General features: G+C 37.1%; 1 protein-coding gene across 1 annotated transcript in view; it reads right to left on the bottom strand.

Moving 5' to 3' along the window:
• Nucleotides 1–284: 284 nt before the first annotated feature.
• Nucleotides 285–24377, bottom strand: part of LOC149226655 (serine/threonine-protein kinase GRIK1-like) — a 145324-nt gene continuing 121231 nt past the window's right edge. The window contains exons 9-12 of the mRNA XM_089377545.1: nt 10797–10863; nt 9902–10017; nt 1125–1203; nt 285–1041 (exon numbers count right to left, since the gene is read on the bottom strand). Coding sequence (XP_089233671.1) covers nt 869–1041; nt 1125–1203; nt 9902–10017; nt 10797–10863 — 435 coding nt within the window. The 3' untranslated portion in view covers nt 285–868. The remainder of the gene's footprint in view (nt 1042–1124; nt 1204–9901; nt 10018–10796; nt 10864–24377) is intronic.

A 24377-nucleotide genomic window follows, 5' to 3' on the forward strand; every position in this document is an offset into this window, starting at 1 on the left:
CTGCACAGATTGTTCTTGAGATTTATGCAAAATGTTGTTTTAAACAACAGCATACACTTATTAGGGACACCCCTCTTGATGTTCAGATATTACCAATCCAAATGGAGAGGCTTCCAACCATGACAAGGCTCACTGTTTAGAATTGTCAGGCAGATTTGTTTGTGCATGTTAGTGTGATAAAAGGTTGAATATCACACTCAATCACTTTATTTGTGCAAGCATGAACATGGAAAACATAAATTTATCTTACTTTATACTACTGAGTATTTACCATAGCTATGTAGTGGGAGAATAGGAATGCATTACACTTAAAATCAATACATTGGATATTAAACAGCAATCTTTCTCGATCTATAGTAAAGAATAAATCCATTCACCCTCGCACCAAACTAGAGAAAATTACATACTCCCAAAACAAAACACGTCGCATTCAGAAATTATTGGTAAGACAAAACTTCATGACAATACCACTTCAAGGGACCGTTACTGTGTACGGTTGTGTATCCAAGCTTGGTGTGAGCTCCTTCTCCTGCCAGTACCTTCACAAAGTGCACATGCACTGCCTTCTGTCTATAAAGAACCAACTTCAGACCCTCGGAGTATTACCTCAATTAGATGTGTTTCCTGTTGCTTGTATATATCCAACCTGAATGAACTGAATATGTCTTGCTATTCAGACCTTCAAATTAACCTTCTTTTTTCTATCAGCCGAATGTTCATGTCCCATTGAAAGCTCAGCAGTCAAGAGGAAAGACATCAAATATGACCTGATTACAAAGCTCTTGAGAAAGTGATCCACCATTTCAGAACTCTCAACAGCCAGAAAGCAACCAGAAAGCATTCCTTCACATCTACAGAAAATATTATGCTAAGCTGATTTAGACAGATCTGCTGAAGAAGCTACAGCCTCTACACACTGTTCAGTACAATTTGTAAAGCTGCCATGCTCACATCTCCATAAATCTTGTTGGACTGGCCCATAGCCTCTTACAACCCATGGATGACTTGCAACAACATCCAAGGTCATCCTTTTGTTAGGATCTGCAAAATTCAATTGCGTCAAGAAGCAAATTTAGAACTTTCATAAATCTGAATCAGCAATGCAACACATTAATCATGCTTACCCTTGCAGAGAAGCCCTTCAAGTAAGTGTGCAAGTTCGGAATCCATACCCTCAGGAATGATTAATTCATCGTTGACTATCTGAAATCCACCATTGAAAGAGCAAAGCAAATAAGTGACTAAATTTAGTGGCATGACTCTTAGACATTGGATATATTTCACACAGTAACAAGCAGAAAGAATACGTTTCGTAAGCGAAAGAAGTTGACTGCATTAGATTTCTTGCAGCATCAACAGAACATGATGAAATAGCACCTTCGTCAAAAATAATTGTACAGTATATTTATTACAAAAAATCTATAAAATTTAGATTAGACATGTATCTGCACACCTTGACACGTATCTCATCTTGAACACACAATAACATGTTGTATATGCACAGAAAGGAGATTGGGGGATTTCTCTATCAATCCTGAAATCACTTGATATTTGATATGAATTCCAATAAGAAACTAAGAGCAACAAAACAAGAGGAGAGCAAACAAGAGATAATGTGTGCCAAACGGTACCCTCAGATATTCTTCAAGGAAATGGTGTCAACGTAAGGGTCAGGTATTAAATAAATTGTCACACTCTCCCTTACTACAGACAGAGAAAATAAAACTTTTAACCAGTTTAGAGGATACTTGAGAAATCTTTGTAGATGGCATACCTATACAGTTAAACTAAAGTCTCTGCTGCTAACCAGACAGTCATAACTGGCAGCAGAGATGTGAAACAACCTCAATATTTTCATTCAATGAACTGGAAGCGAGAATTCTGATAAAGTAGATGAACCAGTCCTTCAAGAAATTATCACAATGCAAAACTCCAATAAAAAAAGCCCAACCTGAGCCAGATAAATAAACAAAAAAAATAACAAATAAAAAATTAAATTAAATAAAACGGGTTGACTTGAAGTTTTATCGGATTGACTACTTTTCCTAAGAGATGCCCAATTTATATAATCTGAAAAGAAATTTGGAAGATGAACAAAAGCCATAGCTACTTCTCAACATAACGATGAAATTTTTTTAAGTTTATGCTGCATCTATGCAGAAACCTACGTAAAGGAGAATCCTTCTATTATGCAAAGTCATGCATAAAAGAAGATAGAAATGAAAGCAATATTTGTGGGCAGATATATTTCTGGAGAACAAAACTAAATTGTGTTATCATAAATGTTCCTCGTATGCATTACTAGATTACTTAAAATTCCCACAAGCAAGGATATAGTTAACATAAGGGATTATAAAATGAACAGCACAAGCTAAAACGGTTGTCTTGGTTCCCAATATAAGAAGAATGACATCAATTTATATCATTAGGCTTTAACAAAGGTACCACATATGTACAATACAGTAGGTACAGGTGCAGTAGAAACGTAAACTAATAAAGAATGGCAGGTATATTTCAAAAAAAGAAAAAAAAGACCTTCACATGAAGCTAACAAAGAAAAATGCTCAACAGAAAGTGACCTTTCTTTATGCCCACTAGTAGAGACTGATATGATTACTCTTAGTAGTGCCACCACAGTAGTACAGACACTCAAATGTTTTCCCATTTGATATTTAGCAGTTTCATTAGAAAAGGCTTAATTGAAGATAAGACATTGCAGGCACTTCCAGAGAAAACCATATGGAGTGCCATTTTTCAGCATTCAACATAGTCATATAATGGTAGATAAAATAAGACAATATCATTTTATTAGTGTCCAATGAATGACCGCAAAAGTAGGTCAATGGGACTGCTGAGTACAACAGTTGCAATACATAGTGGGAACACAGAAATAGCTCCTGAATAAAGCAAGATGTAGAAAGAAAAATAAAGCACTTCTCTAAGCTAAGACCTAAAAACTGAGCAAGCATATCAGGTTCTACTAGCACTTGCACTGACATTCGAGGCCAAATGGAAGAAACTCCTATAGAACAGTGTCTGGAACATATTCTAGAACGTGCAGTACGCTCCTGCTTTGATGAAGTCACCCACAGTTGAGCCTTGGGTGGCCCCATTTCACTACCAAAATGGGATCTAGAACAACAACATTGTTGAGTTCTCTCAGAACTAGAAGTAAGAATAGCCCCTGAGCCCTTATAGATCAGGAACCAAGTGGCACACGGTTCACAATCTGTCTCTTTTGTTACCCTTGATAGATGGGAGCACCGAAAAGAAGGAAGTGTTCATTCAGGTGGAGGTTGCTCTAGGGGTTGGCAAGATAATTTAGGATTGGAGAGTGGAAGCCTCTTGCATATATAGAGCCAAGCATCGTTGGTTGAGAGACTGGAACAAACTGGAAAGGGTTCATGACACCCTAAACAGATAATGAACTTCCCTTGGATCTTGTAATAAATGGGGCAGTAAAAAATGAAATGCTTCTCATCTCAAAATCCCGAAGAAGGCATCAACAGATCTGAGCTGGTGCTCTGCCTCCACCCAAAGTCTATGTGAACCCACTCTATCTGGCTTGGGGGGATGTAAAAAGCATGCAACTAGTGACGACGTGTATGAAGGATAAACAATGAGTCAGCCCCTCAACTCCATGAAGTGTTCTGCGAAAAGGGAAATCTTCTAGCTTAACCCGCAAGGCGGATCTATCCAAGTGATTATACTGCCTATAGATGTCATCTCAGGTGACCCTATTCAACTCCTATTGTTTAGGTGAATTAAGTGAGCCTCTGAAAAGAGGGAGGTGATCCATCGAATACTCATAAACACCAAATGATCAGAGACTTTCACAAACCAACCATGAGATCATTTGGGGGGCTAGCCAAAGCAATGGACTTTGATGAACAATGGACTTGGTATGGGTACCAGTCCCAACCCACTGCCAAGAGAGCATAGCCCAAACACATTGTAGCAGTGAGACCAAGCTGAAAATAGTATCAAGGTGAAGGGTGTAGGCACCAAACTCAGCAATGATGATGAGGGTGGAGACTGTCTACTTGCATCTGATGATGTATTTTCTTGCAAGGTTAATATATGAGGAACAGGTGGGATCCCACAAGATTTTCCTTGGAAAATGGAGGACCCATGAAATCCTAATCATGTATTTTTTTTTCTGCATCCCATTATCCCTTATATAGCATGAGGATTAACACGTTTGAATTTTATCACATTACAGGGATTTGCAGGATGATAACTTCATGAGGATGGGACTTCAATTGGGTTGCTTGAGTACTTTGGATTGGAAGAGACTCATTTCTCCTTTGTTATGGATGTCATAAACTAGTTCTCTCTTCATGGTTACACATCTTTTGTTGACGGATCAGCATACTAGTGGATAGTTGATGATGATGCTTGCTATATGACTTATATTAGTATCATGGTATTACTCATTGCACATATGTATGATGGTTCTAGCTGCCCAAGGAATTGTACGATGATAATGTGGGATGTCATGGCTCTTATTGATGGAACACACTAGTAATTGTTGATGGATATGATCATCATGGTGGTATGGCATGTTTTCAAGATAGGGAACCTATCAACTAAGGGTTTCCCTAAATTTCGATAATTAATTATTGTTCCTCATGTGTTGGTGTTTTCTAGTCATTCAGTGTTTTGTTTGGAAGGATTGAGCTTGGGTTGAGTCTGTGTTGTGAGTGCCCTATCCTATTTGGTGGTTATCAACACTTGGATGGCTTTACTATGGCATGGAGCATTGACTTAGGTGAAGCACTCATCTTGGCACACATTGGGGCATATTAATATTTTTTGTATTTTATTGCTTGATGATGGGGCAATCCCCTCTTCCATGGAGTTAGTTGGCATGTATTCTTTGCACATGGATTGAGGAATATTATTGACATATTAACCTCTTCCGCCTTGTACTTAGCCATTTGAACACTTATTAAGGAAATGGTTACACCTTAGACCACATCATGGAGTTATTTATTGGCACGTGTAAGAGAATTTGCCTATATTTAGCATACTTGCACACATGTGGCCTTCTCTATTCATTGGGGGTCTAGCTTTCATTGGATATCTTTGGCATATTTATTAGTGCTATTTGATTGTGTACCTTGGCTTGGAGCAACCACATGTGTCACTTGTACAGTGTTATCAGGACCGGACCGAACCAATTTGAACCAGCCAGTCTAACCAATTTGAGGCTAAAACTGGTTCGAGTTGGTGACCTAAACTGCTTTTGGCCAGTTTCGTACCCAGCCAACCTTTTTTCACTGAATCTGAACTAATCGATTTTGTACATTGTTCCCAAGGACCATTTTAACGCAACTTTTTTCTTCTTCCAAAAAACAATGATTTATGACAGGGGCAGCCTAGTGTTTGACCATATTGCCCTACTAATGTTATGGAATTCATGGTAATGTTAAATTCTTAAAATAAAAGTGACATTCTTCTTTACTTTTCATTTTCATCCTTCTACTTAAATTTTTGACATTACCATGAATTGACTCAGGATGTTTGAAAGTGGTTCTAACCTCGTTGGATTTCATATGGAGAGTAGAATTTTAGATCTCACTCAAAATCCTGCAGACTGAATACTTTTCCAGGATTTCAGGATTGGGGAGATTGCAATGCTCCATTGGATTTTGTTATGTATGAGGGTATTGAACTAGTAATTAATCAAGAGCACCAAGCCCTCTATGTACCTTGATGTTAGTGGCATTGGTTGTCAAACTCCATCATGAGCCTACTAAAAAAATACCCATCACACAAACAAAATCTTGACTTGACATGCTATGCTTTTTCTATCTTCTTTTAATGCTTATAGGGTGATATTGATGATGAAGATCCCAATATAGGAAATGATTTTGATGATATGTAGGTAATTGTTGTAGAATGATTTTCTTTTGGATGCTAGAGGCCATGTGGAGCTTATTTCTTGATGCATTTTCGGTTTAGAAATGGATTTCACTCGGTGTTATTTTGGTTGTGTGCACCCTTACATGCTATATAAATGAGAATTTTTTCTTATGTGTATAAATGGTTTGGATTCATATGGATGCACATGAATATATATGTTTTTCTTTAAAATTTGAATATTTTATGTGTTTTTGGTTGACCAGTTTTTTGGTCCGGTTTTTTACCAGTTTCAATCTGGTTTTGGCCGGTTCCCAATCTAGGGGGTTTGTCGGTTCGATGATTGGTTTGGTTCTGATAACATAACACTTGTAATCACTTATTATTTGGTCTTCTTACTATTTGTGGATGGTATGCGTGAGAGTGTACTTTTGGTGATAGCTTATCAATAAATATCTTTTGACAAAGTACCCCAATTGCTACCAAATCAATTCCACTAGATGCAAAATCACAGAGACATTTCCAAAAATTGGTTATAATAAATAGTTCAATAAGTATTTGAGTAGTGATGGCAATTTCAAATTTGTTGTTTTCAAACTCTTGCACATTTTGATCACACATTCCATTGAGAGTTGGTTATTGTTCATTTATTAAATTTTTTAAAGGAGCGACCTACCTTGGAAAAGTTTTAGGGCACACATTGGAGCTTGTTGACATGGTCAAACACTTTAGACAAGGTACTTGGCATAGCCAACAAACATTAATTATTGTTGTCTTGTATCCTGGAGTTGGTCACATGAGAGCATTATTGAATTGTTTTCCTTGTATAATTTATTGTTATTCCTTGAAGAACTAACATATCTAAGAAAAAAAATGCTTCTTTATTGTTAAGGACATAGAGCAAAAACTTATAGAAGAGTTTTGCCTCTTCAATTGATGTATGGTGCAAGGATGCTTAGGAGCGGGAGCGAAAGTGGGAAGTGAGACTGGAAGTGGGAGCGTGGAGCGACATTTTCAAAATATCTCGATCAGAAGCAAATCGGGAGTGAGTTTTTATATAATATATATTTTTATATATTTTGATTCATATATGTCAATAAAAGCATGTAGAATGATGAATTAGATATAAAAAGCATAAAAACATGGATTAAACCATATAACCTCAATCATCTAGAAGTTATAATCTTCATCAACCACATGTCTAAAAGTTACAAGTTCTCATTTATAAAGCATGTAAGGGTGCAGATAACCAAAATAGCATCAAGTGCAGTCCATCTCTAAACCGAAAATACATCAACAAATAGGCTCTAGATGGCCTCTAGTATCGAAAAAAATCATGCTACAATAAATACCTACATATCATCAAAATCATTTCCTATCTTGGGGTCTTTGTCATTAATATCACCCTCTAAGCAATTAACATAAGATGGAAAAAACGTAGCATGTCAAGTCAAGATTTTGTTTGAGTGAGGGGTACATTTTTAGTAGGGTCATGATACAGGGCCTGGTGCTCTTGATTAAATACGAGTTCCATACCCTAGTACATGACAAAATCCTTAGAGCTTAGTTGGATTTGGGAAGAACTGCCTTAGAGCTTAGTTGAATATTTGTTGGATGTTTTAGGAGGATTAACGAAATGCAATATGGATGAGGATGTCTTGTATTCTAAATTCTCTATCTTATTGATGAAATAATATTTATGAAATACTAAATTGGGTAAACCCCATTCCTTCTTCTTTTATGTTATCCTTGGGATGTTATTTAGGAATGCATTATTTCTCTGTGCTTGGTTAAATGAAAATACATTTTAATTTGAGTAAACATATTTTTCATAAGGGTTGGAGCTCATCTACTTTTGTGATCTCTCTAGTTACAAGTATGCAATTTGGAACAATAAGGTAAGGGCCTTTGTAGGTTTTCAGCATCAATTGCCATCTTTTCTTCAATTGGATACCCTCCCATCAACCTTGATTTGACTCAATTTCCTAATGGAAAGACACTAGTCTTCAGTCCATTCATCCATATTATTTTCTAAAACTTTATAAACTTATTTTGCTAGAACTTGCGCTTCACTTCACTTCACACTTCATTGTATAAGCTCTAGTAATCATATTCTAGAGAAGCCCCTTTGACCTTAAGGAGTGCCAACGTTAAGTGTGAAGAGGTTTTGTGAAGTGACAATGGCATCCCTCTTAGTGTTGAAATATGTAACTAGGTTCGGTCCTCATAATGACATGTGTAATCATGATTTTATGTAATTATTGTAAAGAAGAAAAATAAAATTATTTTATGCTTGAGACATGGGTTTCATGCTCAAGAAATTTTATTTTATAGATGAAGCTCCCATTGTGAGCTATTAGGTTTGGTCATTAAGTCATAAAGTCAATTGAGTCAATGTCATGTATTGAAGACCCATTTGGGCATGTTACATATTGTAAAAAGAGAATTTATTTGAGTCATAAACCCTCCAAGACCTTGTCACAAGTACTTCATCTAGTCAGCCTTCAAAAGGAGATGAAGATCATTCTAGAAGAGGATGTCGACCTAGTCACAAGCACAAGTCGGCTTATTTAGCATGGACAAACTACTATAAAAAGGAGGACTCGGCCTCACTTGTTGGGTATTCATTTAAGCATTTGAAATTCAAGAAGAAGTGCGAGAAAAACACTAGAAGGCAGCCTCATAACCAGTGAAAGGAAAGGGAAGGAGAGCGAAGGGTTTTTGGCGATGTTTAGGTCATCTTCCTCGCACGTGTGACAAAGATTAGGGTTATATCAGTCCTTGAAGAAGCCAAGAAGGAGATCACCAAACTAGCGTTCTTGTGAGCCGAAATCATAAAGGGAAGTCTCTTATAGAATTTGTTTGGGTTTTCCTCTCAAATTGGAGAGGTTTTGCCCCTGGCTGATCACCTACATCTTGTGTCCTTTGTCTCATTATTGTTTATGTTTTGATAGTTGTTTGATGAAGTAAACACTCTAATAGTCAAAAGCTAAAGAAGAACCTAATAAAAAAAGGTAAAAAGTATTCACAAGTAGTCATCATTTCTAGAGAAATCACCTCTTATCTCTGCTGTAGATTTCTCAACACTTAGTTCCTCCAATGTCTCACTTGAGCTTTAGGATTTTATCTCAATAAGTCAGGGTTTAAGAGAGAACATTTATGGCGTCATTGCCAAGGAAAAAGTCCATTTCCCAGATTGAGTAAATTTGTTACATTGATTTTATCAGTGCCTGCATTAAAGTTTTTTGCCCATATGGTGACTCCATTGAAGGCATGAGGCCATTGTTCTTTGAAGAATTTTGAAGACGTTGTGTATTTAGGTGAGCACAACCAACAATATTTAAGGCATCCCTTTTGGTTCCCCCAAAGTCTCACTTGAGACTAAGGGCTTTATCTCAAGAAGTAAGAGTTCAATGTCTTAAATTGAGCATGGGTGATTTCCAAAACTCTTGTATTGGCTATATTACCAACGCATTAGTACAACGATGCAAAATAATGATAAACTGCATTTTCTATGATTTTGATTTTATTATGATAGTTTTGTCCAAGGGTCAACAGCTCAGCAAGGCCATATTACTCTTCACAAAGTATTAGGAGTGCTTGAATGATCTTTAGGGACTAATATGATGATATTAAACATTACAGATAAAAAACAAGTTCACAAGTTCAGGAAGTCGATTCTGATTTCCCCACAGGATCAAGTGAATTCAATAATTCAGTAAAGTTCTCTGGAACGAAACAAAAAAAGCAGGAAAATAGATGTTTGCATGTTTTGCATCACTGCAAGTGGTAGCAACTGTCATTGGACATCATGCTGAACGCCAACAATTAGATAAGAGAAAATACTCTATAGACATTATGCAATGGCTTCCAACTTCCAAGACATAAAATTTTAAGTTTGAACACAAACAGAAGAAAACAGTACACTAAGCCCCATATTTAGATGCAATATAAAAGCTCATTGCAAGTTTAATTACAAACTAATCATTAGCTCTTAAAAGAACTAAATTTAAAAAATTACAAAAAGGATCCACACCTTATCATAAGTATCCTGCAATGTTTCACCGATAAAAGGATACTGACCCAGCACTAGACAGTAAAGTGTCACACCCAATGCCCAGACATCTGCAGCTTTACCATGGTATGTCAAGCCTGTCAAGACCATAATTAGAGAGCAGTCAAAGCTTATTTGGCAAACAGGCATAAAGAAACCCAAAGCTCTAGAAAAATTCAAGCCATAAATTTTCCTCAGTCTTGAGTTTTAACCCATTTTCTCTCATCATTGCCATTCAAACATTTCAATTCCTAAATTGTGGGTGTACTTGAGAATGTTATTAAATGCAGAAGAGAACCAAAGTGCAACAGGAAACATGGTACCTAAAGGCATTACCCATACCATATCATTCTGATGAGTGAACAACCTTTTTCAAGTTACCATTTTAAAAGGAATTTTGCAGTTGCGAAATTATTTAATAAACCAAAATCATCACCCATATGCCCATCCATTTGATTTGACTAGTTTGCTGTAAATGTATAAATCTTTGTAATTCAATAATCGTTGATGATAATAAATAGTCTTAGGAGTATCTTTGATGGACATGTTAAGAAATTATTCCTAAGAAACCATACATGTGCCAGTAAATGGAAAAAAGCTATCGCTAGTTTCAACATAATCCATCATGTCTGCATAATCAAAGCCTATGACATAGAGTGAAAAAATGGTTTTGTTTTTTCCAGCCAGAACTCCACCAAGGGCACGATAATTATGCATTTAAAGAAAGTAGATTTTTTCAGCCCCTATAATCATAGATAACCTTCCAAATTTTGATAATTAACCATGTATAAAAAGCCTAAATAATAAGGTAATAACATATTTATTCACCCAAGGTTTTTAGCATTGAAGATGACCAACAAAAACTGAGATATTTCACCTAAACAGCATTCTGGTGCAGTAAAAACTGGTGTACCAGGAGATCTTCGAAGTTCATCATTGTCATCCTGTATCCAGAGAATAATATTCAGAAAGTAACCAACATAGAAGAAAATTACTACCAGTGATAATTTTATAGAGAAAAATGCATATAATACATCAAATTTTATATAAACACATCCTAAGACAACAATATCTAATAGATTATAGATAGCAAATCCAAGTATCAAGACTCAAAACATAAGAAAAGCATAATTCAAGTAAGATCGTGGGACCATATTTTGCAGAAACCAAACAGCTATTGAACCGATGAACCATGTGTGTTTTCATGTCATTCGCATCTTCTAATAGATGGTCAAATGAAACTTAATGAGACTTGAGACTCCAAATTCAATGAAACATGAAGTTTTAGAAAAAGACATCCTAGATTTGGTCTCAGGGTAATCACACACAAACACACCAGGAACCCTCAACTTACAAGCACTTTGCACAGTGGAAATTTTCAGCAGTGAAATCAATTATGTACACAGGGATTTGAGCCAAAAGCTTGATTTTTTATTAATCCATTGCAATGTTGCGGGGGAGCACCACCCCCCTCCCCCCGAATCCGCTCCTGAAGCGCGTTCTGAGCGGGAGTGCATCAGGAGCGACCCCGGGAGCAGAGGGAGTGAATTTTGGGAGCGTGCTCCGAGTAGGAGCGCATCGGCAGGGACCCCAGGAGGGCGCTCACGAAATTCACTCTCGAATTTCATGAGCATGTTCCCTAAAATTATTTATGCTCCCTGCAAATTCAGAGGTGATAGAGGGAGATATTGAAGATTGGAAACAAGAAATTTTGAGTGGCACAACTTAATATTCAAAGCCTATGGCCCTAGTATTGAAATGCAACTCATGGTAATGTTAAATTCTTGAAGTAAAAGTGACATTCTCCTTTATCTTTCATTTTCATCCTTTTACTTTAATTTTTAACATTACCATGAAATGACACAGGATGTTTGAGAGTGGTTTCGACCTCATTGGATTTAATATGGAGAAGTAGAATTTTAGATCTCACTCAAAATCCAGCAGAGTCATCAGTTTTTCATGATTTCAGGATTGGGGAGATTGCAATGTTTCCATTGGCTTTTGTCGTACTAGGGTATGGAACTCATAGTTAATCAAGATCACCAAGCCCTTTATGTACCTTGATGTTAGTGACATTGGTTGTCGAACTCCTCTATCATGACCCTACTAAAAAAGTACCCATCACTCAAACAAAATCTTGACTTGACATGCTATGTTTTTTCTACCTTGTGTTAATGCTTAGAGGGTGATATTAATGACAAAGATCCCAAGATAGGAAATGATTTTGATGATATGCAGGTACTTGTTGTAGCATGATTTTTTGGATGCTAGAGACCATCTAGAGCCTATTTGTTGATGTATTTTCGGTTCAGAGATGGATTTCACTCGATGCTATTTTGGTTATGTGCACCCTTAAATGCTATATAAATGAGATCTTGTAATTTGTGGACCTATGGTTGATGAAAATTATAACTACTAGATGAATGATGTTATATGGTTTAATCCATGTTTTTATGTTTTTTATTACTAATTCATCATTATGCATGTTTTTGTTGACATGTTTGCATCAAAATATATAAAAATATCTATTATATAAAAATTGCTCCCAAAATCACTCCCGACCTGGAAGATTTTGAAAAAATTGCTCCCCGCTCACACTTTCGCTCCCACGTAGCCTAGGATCATTAATAAAAGAATCATGGGGCACCCGTACCAAGGATCATGGCCCTCGATCACTAGTACAACTAGTATACATAGTAGGCAAAACTAGGGCTTGCAATTTCAAATCTGCAAAAGGCCCAAAAAGAGGCAAGAACAAAACATAACTTACTTGTTGAAGATGTCCTTTCACACCAACGCTTTCAACCCACTTTGTCTTGACACCTAGCTTGTCCTTTGCCACCAGCACGTTGTGATCTATCTCCTTCCAGATCTCTGTCATATACTATTGCTCACAACTAGTCAGATCCTTCAAACTTCTTGTATGTATCAGCTCCAAAAACCTCTGCTACTCACAGTGGCTTTGTCCATTAAGCACATTGTATACTAGCCTTCAAAAGCACTCTATGTTCACAATTGCATTTGTGAACAAACCTTAGGAAATACGCTCAACATCTCACAGCCCCTTAGAACCTTTAGGGTGGCTATACAATCAACTCCAAAGTCAATGGTTTCTCACAGTAGATCTGCCATTCAGGTCCTTGTATATTAGCCTTCCAAACCAGCACTGTCCAATCCTCCTTCATGGATAGACTTCAAAGAATAAACTTAGCAATCCACTTCCTCCAAAGAATACCACCCCACACACCCTTCCTACTATCTACAACTCTCAGCATAAACCACACACATCAACGTTACAATAGATCAAATACCCTCGGCCTGTTGTGGAAGTCTTCAACCCTCCTAAAGCTATAGATCAGACCCTTTGTTCCTCTTGCTTGAGGTTTCTCGGCCTAGAATATACCCTTCAATTGAACACAAAACCCTCAAATGTCTTTTGTTGGTTCTTGGCCAGTTCTAGACCTTCGCTTCCTCTTGCTTGAGGTTTCTCAACCTAGCATATAGCCCTGCGGCTGGACACAAAACCCTCAGATATCTTTTGTTGGTCCCCGAGTCCCCGACAAGTTTTGGGCAGATTACTGAGGCCGTGCAACCCTTTACCAAGGCTACATCCTTCCTCCCTGGCACTGAAACAAACCTCTTTGTTGAACTTTATGCTCCTCCAAATAAATAGTTGGGACTTCTCTTGAAGATATTGTGGCTTCTCTTCTTGGATTGGTATTCACACAAGGATGGTTTGTTATTTAGTTTTTTTCATAGAAACCCTTTGCCCTCGACCCTCCACAAATCTTTGTTTACACTCAACCTCCTTCAACAGCTTGGACGGATCTTGTTCCTTAGCCTGGATCAAGCCATAAATCAAACTCGGCACTGCTCTTCAACCCTCCAAGACCTTGGCACCCTTGCTCCCTTGACTCAACCTTCTCATAACATTAAATCTCAGCCTCCATGAGCAGATCTCAGCCCTCCTAAGGCACTCCTAGAACAAGAGAGGTGACATTTCTCTTGCAAACAATGAGCCCCTTCTTGGCTCTCCTCTATTTATCCTTTTCTCTTAAGCAACTTAGGAAACCTCTATACTTAGAGTTTTCGCCTCTCAACCCTTAGAATACCATGGGTCAGAGGCGTCAAACAAAATCATGGTGACTAGTTGATGCTAAAGATGTACCATGTGTCAAAAGTACCGACCAGGATTATAGCGAGGATACACCATAGGTCAGAGGTACTGACCGAAATCATGGTAACTTGTTGATGCTATTGATTTACCATGTGTCAAAATTTTAAACCAAGATCACGGTAATTGAATAACGCTAATGATGCTAATGATGAATTGTTATAACCTTCTCTTAGAGAAATTTGTCAACATGAGAACATCTAGATAGTCATTATGAATACCTCCCTAGCTAAGAGGGAGTGTTGATTTTGTAGCTATGGTCGATCTTCATAATTAATATTGTAGCCCTTGAAAATATATAATGAAAATATAAGGCATGTTCTTCATGTCATTTTATTGTCATCCCTTGAAAAGATTAATATAAGCCATGTTCTTCATGTTGGCTTCAAAAGGGAAATTTTAAATTTTGAAACTTAAATTATTTTTGTCTCCAAATTGTAAAGTCATCCCTCCAAAATAATTTAAATTATTTTTGTCTCCAAATTGTAAAGTCATCCCTCCAAAATGTTAGGTCGGTCTTCCCTCTTAGACACACCCATTCGGTGATCATGATCACTATATATATATGTGGCATTTGTCTCTCCTCTCGGCAACCAATTCAGATCCTCTGTACATCAATGAAGTAGCAGAAGGGAGGCCGAGTTCGTCCAAAATAAGAAGTATTTTGTGGCAGCTAAATCCATCTTTTGGTCAAACCAAACACTGAGGCAGGGAGCCAAACTCTAAGGCGAGAAAAAGGGTTGAATTCTTAGGCACGCAAGAGGCCGAGTTCTGAGCAGACCATGCATAATCGTTTGAAGAAAAGATTGACTTATCTAAGAGGGCAATTTGACCAACTGTGGCGAGGGCTATTCTATTGGTCAGTTTGACCTTATGACTTGATGTATCTCTGTTGAACTCAATGATTTCTCTAAGAAAATGGTTATTGGGTTTTCCCCCATGTGAGTTTTCCCAGGGTAAAATGCTTCATGTTTCTTGTTTGGTTCTCTCTTTATGATCCTACTGTCTATTGTTGAAGATCTTTTGTGCAATTGCTTAATGATTAATGTGAATATGAAAAAATTTGAAGCGAATAGCATTATAAGTAATTATTAACTAGATGTTGAATTTTCCTTAGGCCCTAGATCTAGACTAAGACTAATCACGCACAAAAACACACTAGGAACCCTCAACTTACAAGCACTTTGCACAACGGAAATCAAACCAAGATTATTTACGGAGTCAAAATTTCAGCCACAGAGGCATGCAACCTTTAGTTCTGGTACATACAAATTAATGTTTTGACAATATCTTGGAACCTTGCTAAAAAAACTAAGGTTCATTTAAAAGGACATATATGATGATTACAAGGTCCAATTGTAGTGAGACTAGTGCTATCTGAAAGAAGGCAAATCGGGGTATTACAAATCAAAAATTTGTATCTATTTGGGCGGGTTTGGAAAATCGGTCATAACTTCTTCATCGCGAATCCAAGTGTTGGTTTCACACACACAAGTGTGCACAATAATACACCTTTGAATAAAAAAGAGTGGAGTAACCATATGTCATTAGATGATGCAATGTCTCATTACATCGTAGGAGAAGAGCAATATATTATGTAACTCATAAATACCTAACTATAACCACTACATTATTTACTAAATTAAATTCTTCATTAATATGTCACTTTATTATGCATCTAAGTTCTAATTATGACCATTATCTCTAACATTCTCCTATAATGGTATTCTTACATGCTTGTTCAAAATATGAAAAGACAAAAGCTTTGGACAAGCAAGATGTTTGCAGTTCACAAGATAAGATATTCAAAATAGTGACTACAAGTGCATTGTATCCAACAAGGTTGATGAAATACAATTTACGTCATGATCCTTCCATCTAACTAATGACTCACCATTTGAATGAGGGCCAAAGTTGGTTGAACAGTTAGACTTGGTGTTTCCACCACTAACATTGAACTTTGTTATTCATTAAACTCACCTCCTCTACATCTTGGCAGTTCAACACATCAAAAATTTGTGTTTTCTTCTTTAAGGAAGCACTATCTCATTTTAGTATTTCATATTCACCCTTCCTAAGGGTCTTTTTCTTATGAATCATAGTTGATAACACATAGCATACATGTTGTTTGCCTTCTACTCCTCTCTAATTTTGACTTGTTTCGGCAGCAACATCATCTAGGGATTCATTTCTGGAGATCTATCTCACATGATATTTTCAGTGAAATTACAGTTATCTTATTATTGAACTAATATCGCATTCTCAACTTTTATCAACCAGAATAAACCTTGTCGTTCCACATCCATAACAACCATGATTTATTCATATCAATAACAAAACACCTGTTATTGTTGAAGTGTGGAATATGCTTCATTATGCTACTTATCAAAAGTAGATTTTTCTCCAAAGAAGGAACACAACAAACATCGTAATCATTACCTTCTTATCTCTTAGCTGAAGCAGGAAATTTCCTTTTCCTCTAATCCTATATTCTTTTGTGCCACTCAACAACAAAATCAAATAGAAATTTATCCTCATAAATATCAATATACCAATCAGTGTTAGTAACATGTCTAGATGTTGCTAAATCAACGTATTGATCATCCTTATCGCTCTTTCAATCCTTGTTTTTGGCCATGAACACACAAAAATTTTCCTCCTACTTGTGTTCAACCACATTATTTTGTTTTTTTATACCAATCATCAAAAGAATTCTCTTGGTTCCATTTTTCATCCCACAAAGTGTTGAGAAATCTAGGGCATGGATAGTTAAAAAGAGTTCTTTGCTTGATAATTGCTTGTGATATACTTTTACTTCTTAGCTTATGATCTTTTTTTCGATATGTTATTATTGTGTTATTTTCATCAATACAACTACCAATAATAAAAGACAAGTGACACAGTATGTAGGCTTGTCAGCCAGGGCCAAAATCTCTCACCTCTTGAGAGGAAAACCCAATCAAAATTCTTCTTCTAGATCTTCAATTGACGAGTACCAAGACCATGACACAGACCCTTGACTCTAGTATCCTCCCAAGAACCTTGTCACTAACCTTGATGCTCTGCCCGATCAAAATTCTTCTTCTAGATCTTCAATTGACGAGTACCAAGACCATAACACAGACCCTTGACTCTAGTTTCCTCCCAAGAACCTTTTTACTAACCTTGATGCTTTGCCTCTTCCCTTCGACTACCTTCTTGATCTGGAACTGCTCTCCTCGACTCCTCCTAGAGAAACTCGGTCTCTATCCTTCACACTTCTTCTCGGCTTCCCTAGAGAATCTCAATCTCTAGGCTTTCACTGGTCTCCTCTAGAAAAACTCGGTCTCTAGATCTCGGTCACCCAGAAGAATCCTTCTCTTGCTGCCCCAGAAGAAACCCTGCTTCGCTTGCCCAGAAGAAACCTTTCCTCGCTGCCCCAAAAGAATTCCTCGTTCGCTGATCCAGAAGAACCTCTCCTTCGCACTTCCCAGAAGAATCTCTCCTTTGTACTGCTCGGAATAAATCTCCTTCGTTGACCCCAAAAGAAACCTCCTTCACTCTTCTTCACATTTCTCTTTGTAGCTCTTCTTCACTGAATTGCTTGTTGAGTTGCTTTTTTTCTAATGGAGGTCGAGTGTGGCTATATATACACCTCATCATATGTCCTTTAGGCCGACATGACAATTGGAGGTTAGGTTGACTTCTTCTAGCATGTTCTTCCATCGTTGTATGCCAACTTGAAGAGGATAAGTGACAATGTCTTGGATGATACTTTACATAGACAAGTTTGACCTTTTACTAAGTGTAACATGACTTCATTACATGACAATGACTCCAACATTTTATGACTAGATGACAAATAAATCCTAAAGACTCTCAATGGGAGTCTTGACTCGAAAATAAAATCTCTTACTTATGAAACCCAAGAAGCAAGTCAATACAATAATTTTATTTTTCTTCTTTACATCTCATTACATAAAATCACAATTACATGTCATTATGAAGACCGAACGTAGTTACACTTTTCAACACAAAGCTTCCTGCAAACTATTATCATATTGCCTAACTTGCCACAATACAAACATTTAATAATTTTTACATTTGTCTGACTAAAAAGATAAAATGCCATCATTCTATTTTCTTTATTTGTTGTCATTGCTCTTAAACTTTGCAACAGTGTTCCATACGGACATGTCCCCCAAGGTGAGATGCACAGACCCACGCTTCCCATGCACCTGGAACAGGGGGACGACAGGAGAAACATTTCCTTGCGGGAAATGTTTCCCAAGTGTGGGGACACGTCTACCTAAAAGAGGTGCTTTTGGGCAAACCCCTGAAAAGGGGAACGCCCAGAAGCACCTCTTTGAAGGGGCATCCAGAAGCACCCCTTTTGAGTTTCAAGAACTTTTGTGTAGGGAAGCTTAATATTCAAGCCTATGGCCCTATTATTGTTATGCAATTCAAGATTTCATGATCGGCGAGATTACACGTTTCCATTGGATTTTGTCAATCTACAAGGGTATGGAACTAGTATTCAATCAAGAGCACCAAGCACTCTATGTACCTTGATGTTAGAGGCATTGATTGTTGAGACCCTGTATTATGACCCTGCGAAAAATGTATCCATCACTTGAACAAAATATTGACTTGACAAGCTATGCTTTTTCTATCTTATTTTAATGCTTAGAGGGTGAAATTGATGGTGAAGATCCCAATATAGGTAATGATTTTGATGATATGTAGGTATTTGTTGTAGCATGAATTTTTTGGATGCTAGAGGTTATCTAGAGCCTGTTTGTTGATGTATTTTCGACAATGTTCCACCAAGACTCCGATGCGGGGAGACGTATATATATATATCTATATATATATATATATATATATATATAGATATATATAATTCAAGCTCATATTCATTGTTCAATAATGAAAGCATAAATATTAAATAGACTAATAGTAATATGGATACCAGTACATTGAAAATTGAAATTTGATCCACATAAAATTTAAATTCATAATTGAATTAAATAATGACAAACATTGATCCATCCTCATCATTCATTTTGATACATACATCATTCATATGACATACTCATTATTCATCCATACTACGAGATTCAATTAAAAAATTCAATAATGAAATATTCAAATACATTGATCCATATCATTCATCATTCTACAATCTACATTGATTTAAAAATTAAATTCATCATTCATCATTCTAGAATTTAAATTGGGTGTTATTAGACAAATTTAAGGTGGGATGCGTCCCCCTTCAAAAGGGACGCCCAGAAGCACCCCTTTTGAGGCAGGATGCCCAGACACGCTCCTTTTGGAGAGTCTAGTCCCACACATTAGGGAAATGCACCCCCTTGCGTCTCCCCAAGACTCCCCAAAAAGGGTGCGTGGGGAAACGCACCCCCAATGGACTCCCCATCCTGGGTGCGAGGGGTGCGTGCACCCGACCTTGGGGGACGCGTCCCTGTGGAACATTGATTTTCGGCTCAGAGATGAATTGCACTCTATTATATTTTGGTTATGTGCACCCTTACATGTCATATAGATGAGAACTTTTGCTTAGTTGTTTCTAAATGGTTTGGATTCATATGGATACAGTTGAATATATATGTTTTTCTTTAAAATTTGAATATTTTAGGTGTTTTTGGTCAACTGGTTTTTTGGTCTAGTTTTTTTACCGGTTCCAGTCTAGTTCCGCCCAGTTCTTAGATTATAGGGTTTTCCAATTTGATCACCAATTCGGTTCCGATAACATTGGTATCTACTATAGTCTATTTTGCTTAATACTAATTAGATTCTAGAATGATGAATGATGAATTTAAATTTTAAATCAATTTACATTCTAGAATGATGAATGATAAATTTAATTTTAAATCAATGTAGATTCTAGAATGATGAATGATGAATATGGATCAATGTATTTCATTATTGAATCTCGTGGTGTATGGATGAATGATGAGTACGAATGATGTATGTACCAATATGAACGATGAATATGGATTAGTGTATTCATTTATTTAATTCAATTATGCATGGATCAATATATTTATGCTTTGATTATTGAATATAAATTTGAATATATATATATATATATATATATATATATATATATATATAAAAAAGAATTATATACCTCTAAGTCTCTGTGTTCCCCCCTAAATTTCCCTAAAATTTGAGGGTACTCCCACACACACACACCCATGTGCGTCTCCTCGCACCCGCATCCCCCAGTCCTGAAGTCTTGGTAGAACATTACTTTGTAGCAAGTGCCACCTCAAAATAATAATCCACACTGTTATTCCCAACCTGTTTTCTCCATTTGTTTTCCAGCAAGGGCTTAGTTGTCAACTACTCAAGTATAAAATCTTTTCCATTACCTGTAATGTTCAAGGTCTCAATAAAATTTGGATAGAAATAAGGTAAATCTTACAAGTTATAACCATATCTTCTTCAATTTTCTTTCAATTCACCTCTAATATCTTTAATTTTGAGCAAATAATCTTGCAAAGAGTCGAACTCTTCCATTTTAATTGAAAATAAGGAAGAAAGTTCCATCTTTGCCTGAGGTTTCATGCATCCATGTTGGGTTCCTCTAGGTGACAAATGCATCACTACCATCTTGAACTTCAGGAACCATCTCATTCATCACCCAGATCTTGATTAGCATCACAGCCTTTCTATTCTTCACAACATATGTCGCTCGGGCATCCATATTAATTTGATTCCACACCTTTGTTCCAATATAAGTTTGTCCAAACATCTGTATTCAAATATGGTAATAATCTTCCCTTTCTATGATCTAAAATTCCAACCATTAAACTTTTCATTTCTATCAAGCATTATATGTGATAAACTGACCATCTTTGAGGATCTAAATACACCAAATAAATTTGAATTCACAACTATTACTCATCAATTTACACACTCTAATCCACATTTGTTTCACACAACAATTAATTTTGTTCTAATCACAGATTTTCAGAGTTTAAATTCTTAAAAATAATAAACTCAGAAGTCGTAACCATCTATAATTGGTCCCTAGAAAGTAATATTCCAAATAGTGTTACTTGGGAGCGGGAGCAAAAATGGAAGCAGGAGCGAAAGCGGGGAGCGGGAGCAAAAACAGAAGGGGAGAGACATTTTTAGAAGCTCCCGGTTTGGGACCGAATCCCGGAGTGATTTTTTAAAAATATATATATTTTTTTATATTTTTTATATTTTGATACATATATGTCAACAAAAACATGTAGAATGATGAATTAGATATAAAAAACATAAAAAAAAACATAGATTGATCATTGAACCATATCACATCAATCATCTAGAAGTTATAATCTTCATCAACCACGTCCACAAGTTAGTAACATACATATTACAACTGCAACATATTGAGTCTCGTGAATCATGATTCATCAAATTCAATCTTAAAGTTTCAACTTCAAGCTTTCAAAATTGAAAATTCAATATATAACATTTATCATCATTGATCACCAAAGTTGTACTTGTAAGCTAAGTTTAACCATTACAAGAAATAATATCTTAGATATTTCTAAATTCTCACTGTTAACATGAAATGAAATGAAACAACTTTAGTCTTTCACGGAGCATCATATTCATAATTCATAATCATTACCAATGAGTTATAATTGCCAACTTCAAACTTCAAACTTTCATTGTCACAGTCATATATTGTTTACAAAAAAATATCATCATGATATGAAAGAGTCAAGAGTCAAGAGTCAACGACTCAAGACTCAACAGTTATGAAAACTAATAGAAACTAGAAAAGACAAGTAAACTGTAAATCTATTATCTACTACTACATGTGGCCCTTGCCACGAGAGTCTACTGTATGAGCAGGTCGTGGTGGTCTTCTAGGAGTCTCCCGCACAGACCGACGACCAGAACTAGAAGGCACATGCCCTCCACGTGAGGGTGTAGATGGAGGTGGCGACAACAAAGGAACAAGACTCGGAACTCGAGCACTGCTACTAGACGGTGGAGGTGGCATGGTTGCTGCAGCTGCTTCATCTTCATCCCTTATAAGTTCCTCTTCCAGTTCTTCAAGATGTATAGTGCCATCCTCCAAATTGTCATCCTCTGGGTGGTTGTCCCAAATTTTATATGTTGGATCCTCATAAGCCCGATCACAGTAATGACTCAACAACCTCAAGTTGTAGTGCACATAAACCAAGCTTTCTGCCCAGTTTTCATTGAGTCAGTTTCTTTTCACATTATGTATGACGTTGTAGGTGCTCCAACACCTCTCTGCAAAAGAAGTATTTACAACCTGTGATAGAACCTTTTTAGCCAATTTTGGCAGAAGTCCCTGGCCGCCGTATGATTCCCACCATGTGAGAGAATCAAATCTGTCTCTGTCTTCCATTGCATGGAAGGTACCAAACAAACCAGTGCCACTGAAGTATCTGCCTATTTCAAGGCGCACAACTGCACATTCCTCCCTGTCAGGTATCAACTTTTCTAATGCATCCAAATATCCTCTAGTTACCTCTTCATCTAAATGGGGTTTCGTCCTAACCCCACCCCCTGGTGCAGGTTGGCCCAACCAAGATGTATAGTATTTTGGCGTAAGGATATACGCCAAGCAATGTAGTGGAAGATTAAGTTTATTCCACTGTACACACACACAACCGTGAATCGGTTTGTACAAGTCGGAATCATTGTTATGAACAATATCTTTTATTTGCCCCAACATGGTATCCATCTGCTCATACACCTCGCCAATCACTGGTTTATCTGTATCTACAAACTGAATCATGTGATAAAGGGGCTTGGTGAAATCCAATACTTGCCTCACACTTGCCCAAAACATACCATCAAGAGCAGCCTCCTCCACCAGTTCAAAACCTCGCTTGTCAGCTGCATTTGTAGCCCTTTCCTTTAATACCTGCCAGTGTGGACTTGATACCATGCTAGCCAATGACTCTCTTACCTTCAAAAGGTGCCTGAAGGTGAGGTAATAGCTACCAAATCTAGTCCTCGCAATCTTCAACAACTCCAATCTTGAGTGACTATGGAAAAGGCCATGGGTATTGCTATGATTTGTAATAAATTTTATCATTTGTTTGCCTTTCTTGTACAAATCACCAATCCATTTGTATTGTTCATTTTTGTTCTTAACAACATCATGCATCAAAAGGTTCAATATGTGAACCAAACACCCAGACCAAAATATGTTGGGGTATTTATCCTCAATAATTGCTCCCGTTGACTTACAATTAGGAGCATTATCAGTGATGACTTGGATGACATTGTATGGCCCAATACGGTCAATTGTTTCAAGTAATGCTTCTGCAATGTTGATGTCGGTCTTGAACTTCTCTGAGTAATCATATGCATTTAGAAAGACGGCACCACTAACAGACATAGCAAGAACACTTATCAATGGCTTGCCTTTTACATTTGTCCATCCATCAAATACAATGGACACCCCTTGGTCAGTCCAAGAACTTGTCATTCTATTCAAAGAATGTGATATTTTTGCTTTTTCATGATCAAGTCCAACGGTTCTTGCCTTGTCATACCCAGGGCTCTTATATCCTTTAGGGGCATCATTTATGGCAGAAACCATTTCGTGCCAATAAGGTGAGCGAAGAACATTGAATGGTATCCCACATGCATAGAGAAACCTGTAAACTTTTGAATCCACATCATTCCTACACCCCTCATCAAGGAATTCTGATATGGTTCTACGCCTTAAAGCTAGTGACCCTATGCTTCCATATCCACTGCCTTGGGAGGATGCTGAAGGAGTTCTTTGTGCTTGTGATTGTGAGCTTGGTTCAAAGAAACCCCTTGATTTTTTAGATTTGTATTGAGCTTCCTTCTCTTCCCTTATGTATTTGGCTCTATCTGTTGTTGACACAGCTGCACATGTTTTGATTCCTATTTGTTTATCTCCATCCCATGGCCTTTTCCCGCAGAGGTGTTTTATGGCACGGGTGTATGAACATGTGTAATTATTGTTGCAATGGGGGCAATAAAATTTAGTGGTTCCACCCCCTTTCCCTGCTTCGGGCCTGTTAACATATTTCCACAATGGGGTTTGGTCTTGTTTAGTTTTTTGAGACTCATGTTCACCCTCCTCCAGCTCCTCCTCACCGGGGATTTCATCAAATCCACTTTGTCCCCCTTCTTCATCCCCCTCTTCATTCTGACCCCTCCTTTTCCTACTCTCCAACACCATAATAACCAAAAAAGGGACCAAGAAGAAGAAAATGCCAAGAAATATAACCAGGTCCATGATGTTTGAAATTTGTAGTT

Source organism: Pinus tabuliformis, chromosome J (genome assembly GCF_031772625.1).
Source record: "Pinus tabuliformis cultivar Carrire ecotype Pingquan chromosome J, CPIR1, whole genome shotgun sequence".
Classification (NCBI taxonomy): domain Eukaryota; kingdom Viridiplantae; phylum Streptophyta; class Pinopsida; order Pinales; family Pinaceae; genus Pinus; species Pinus tabuliformis.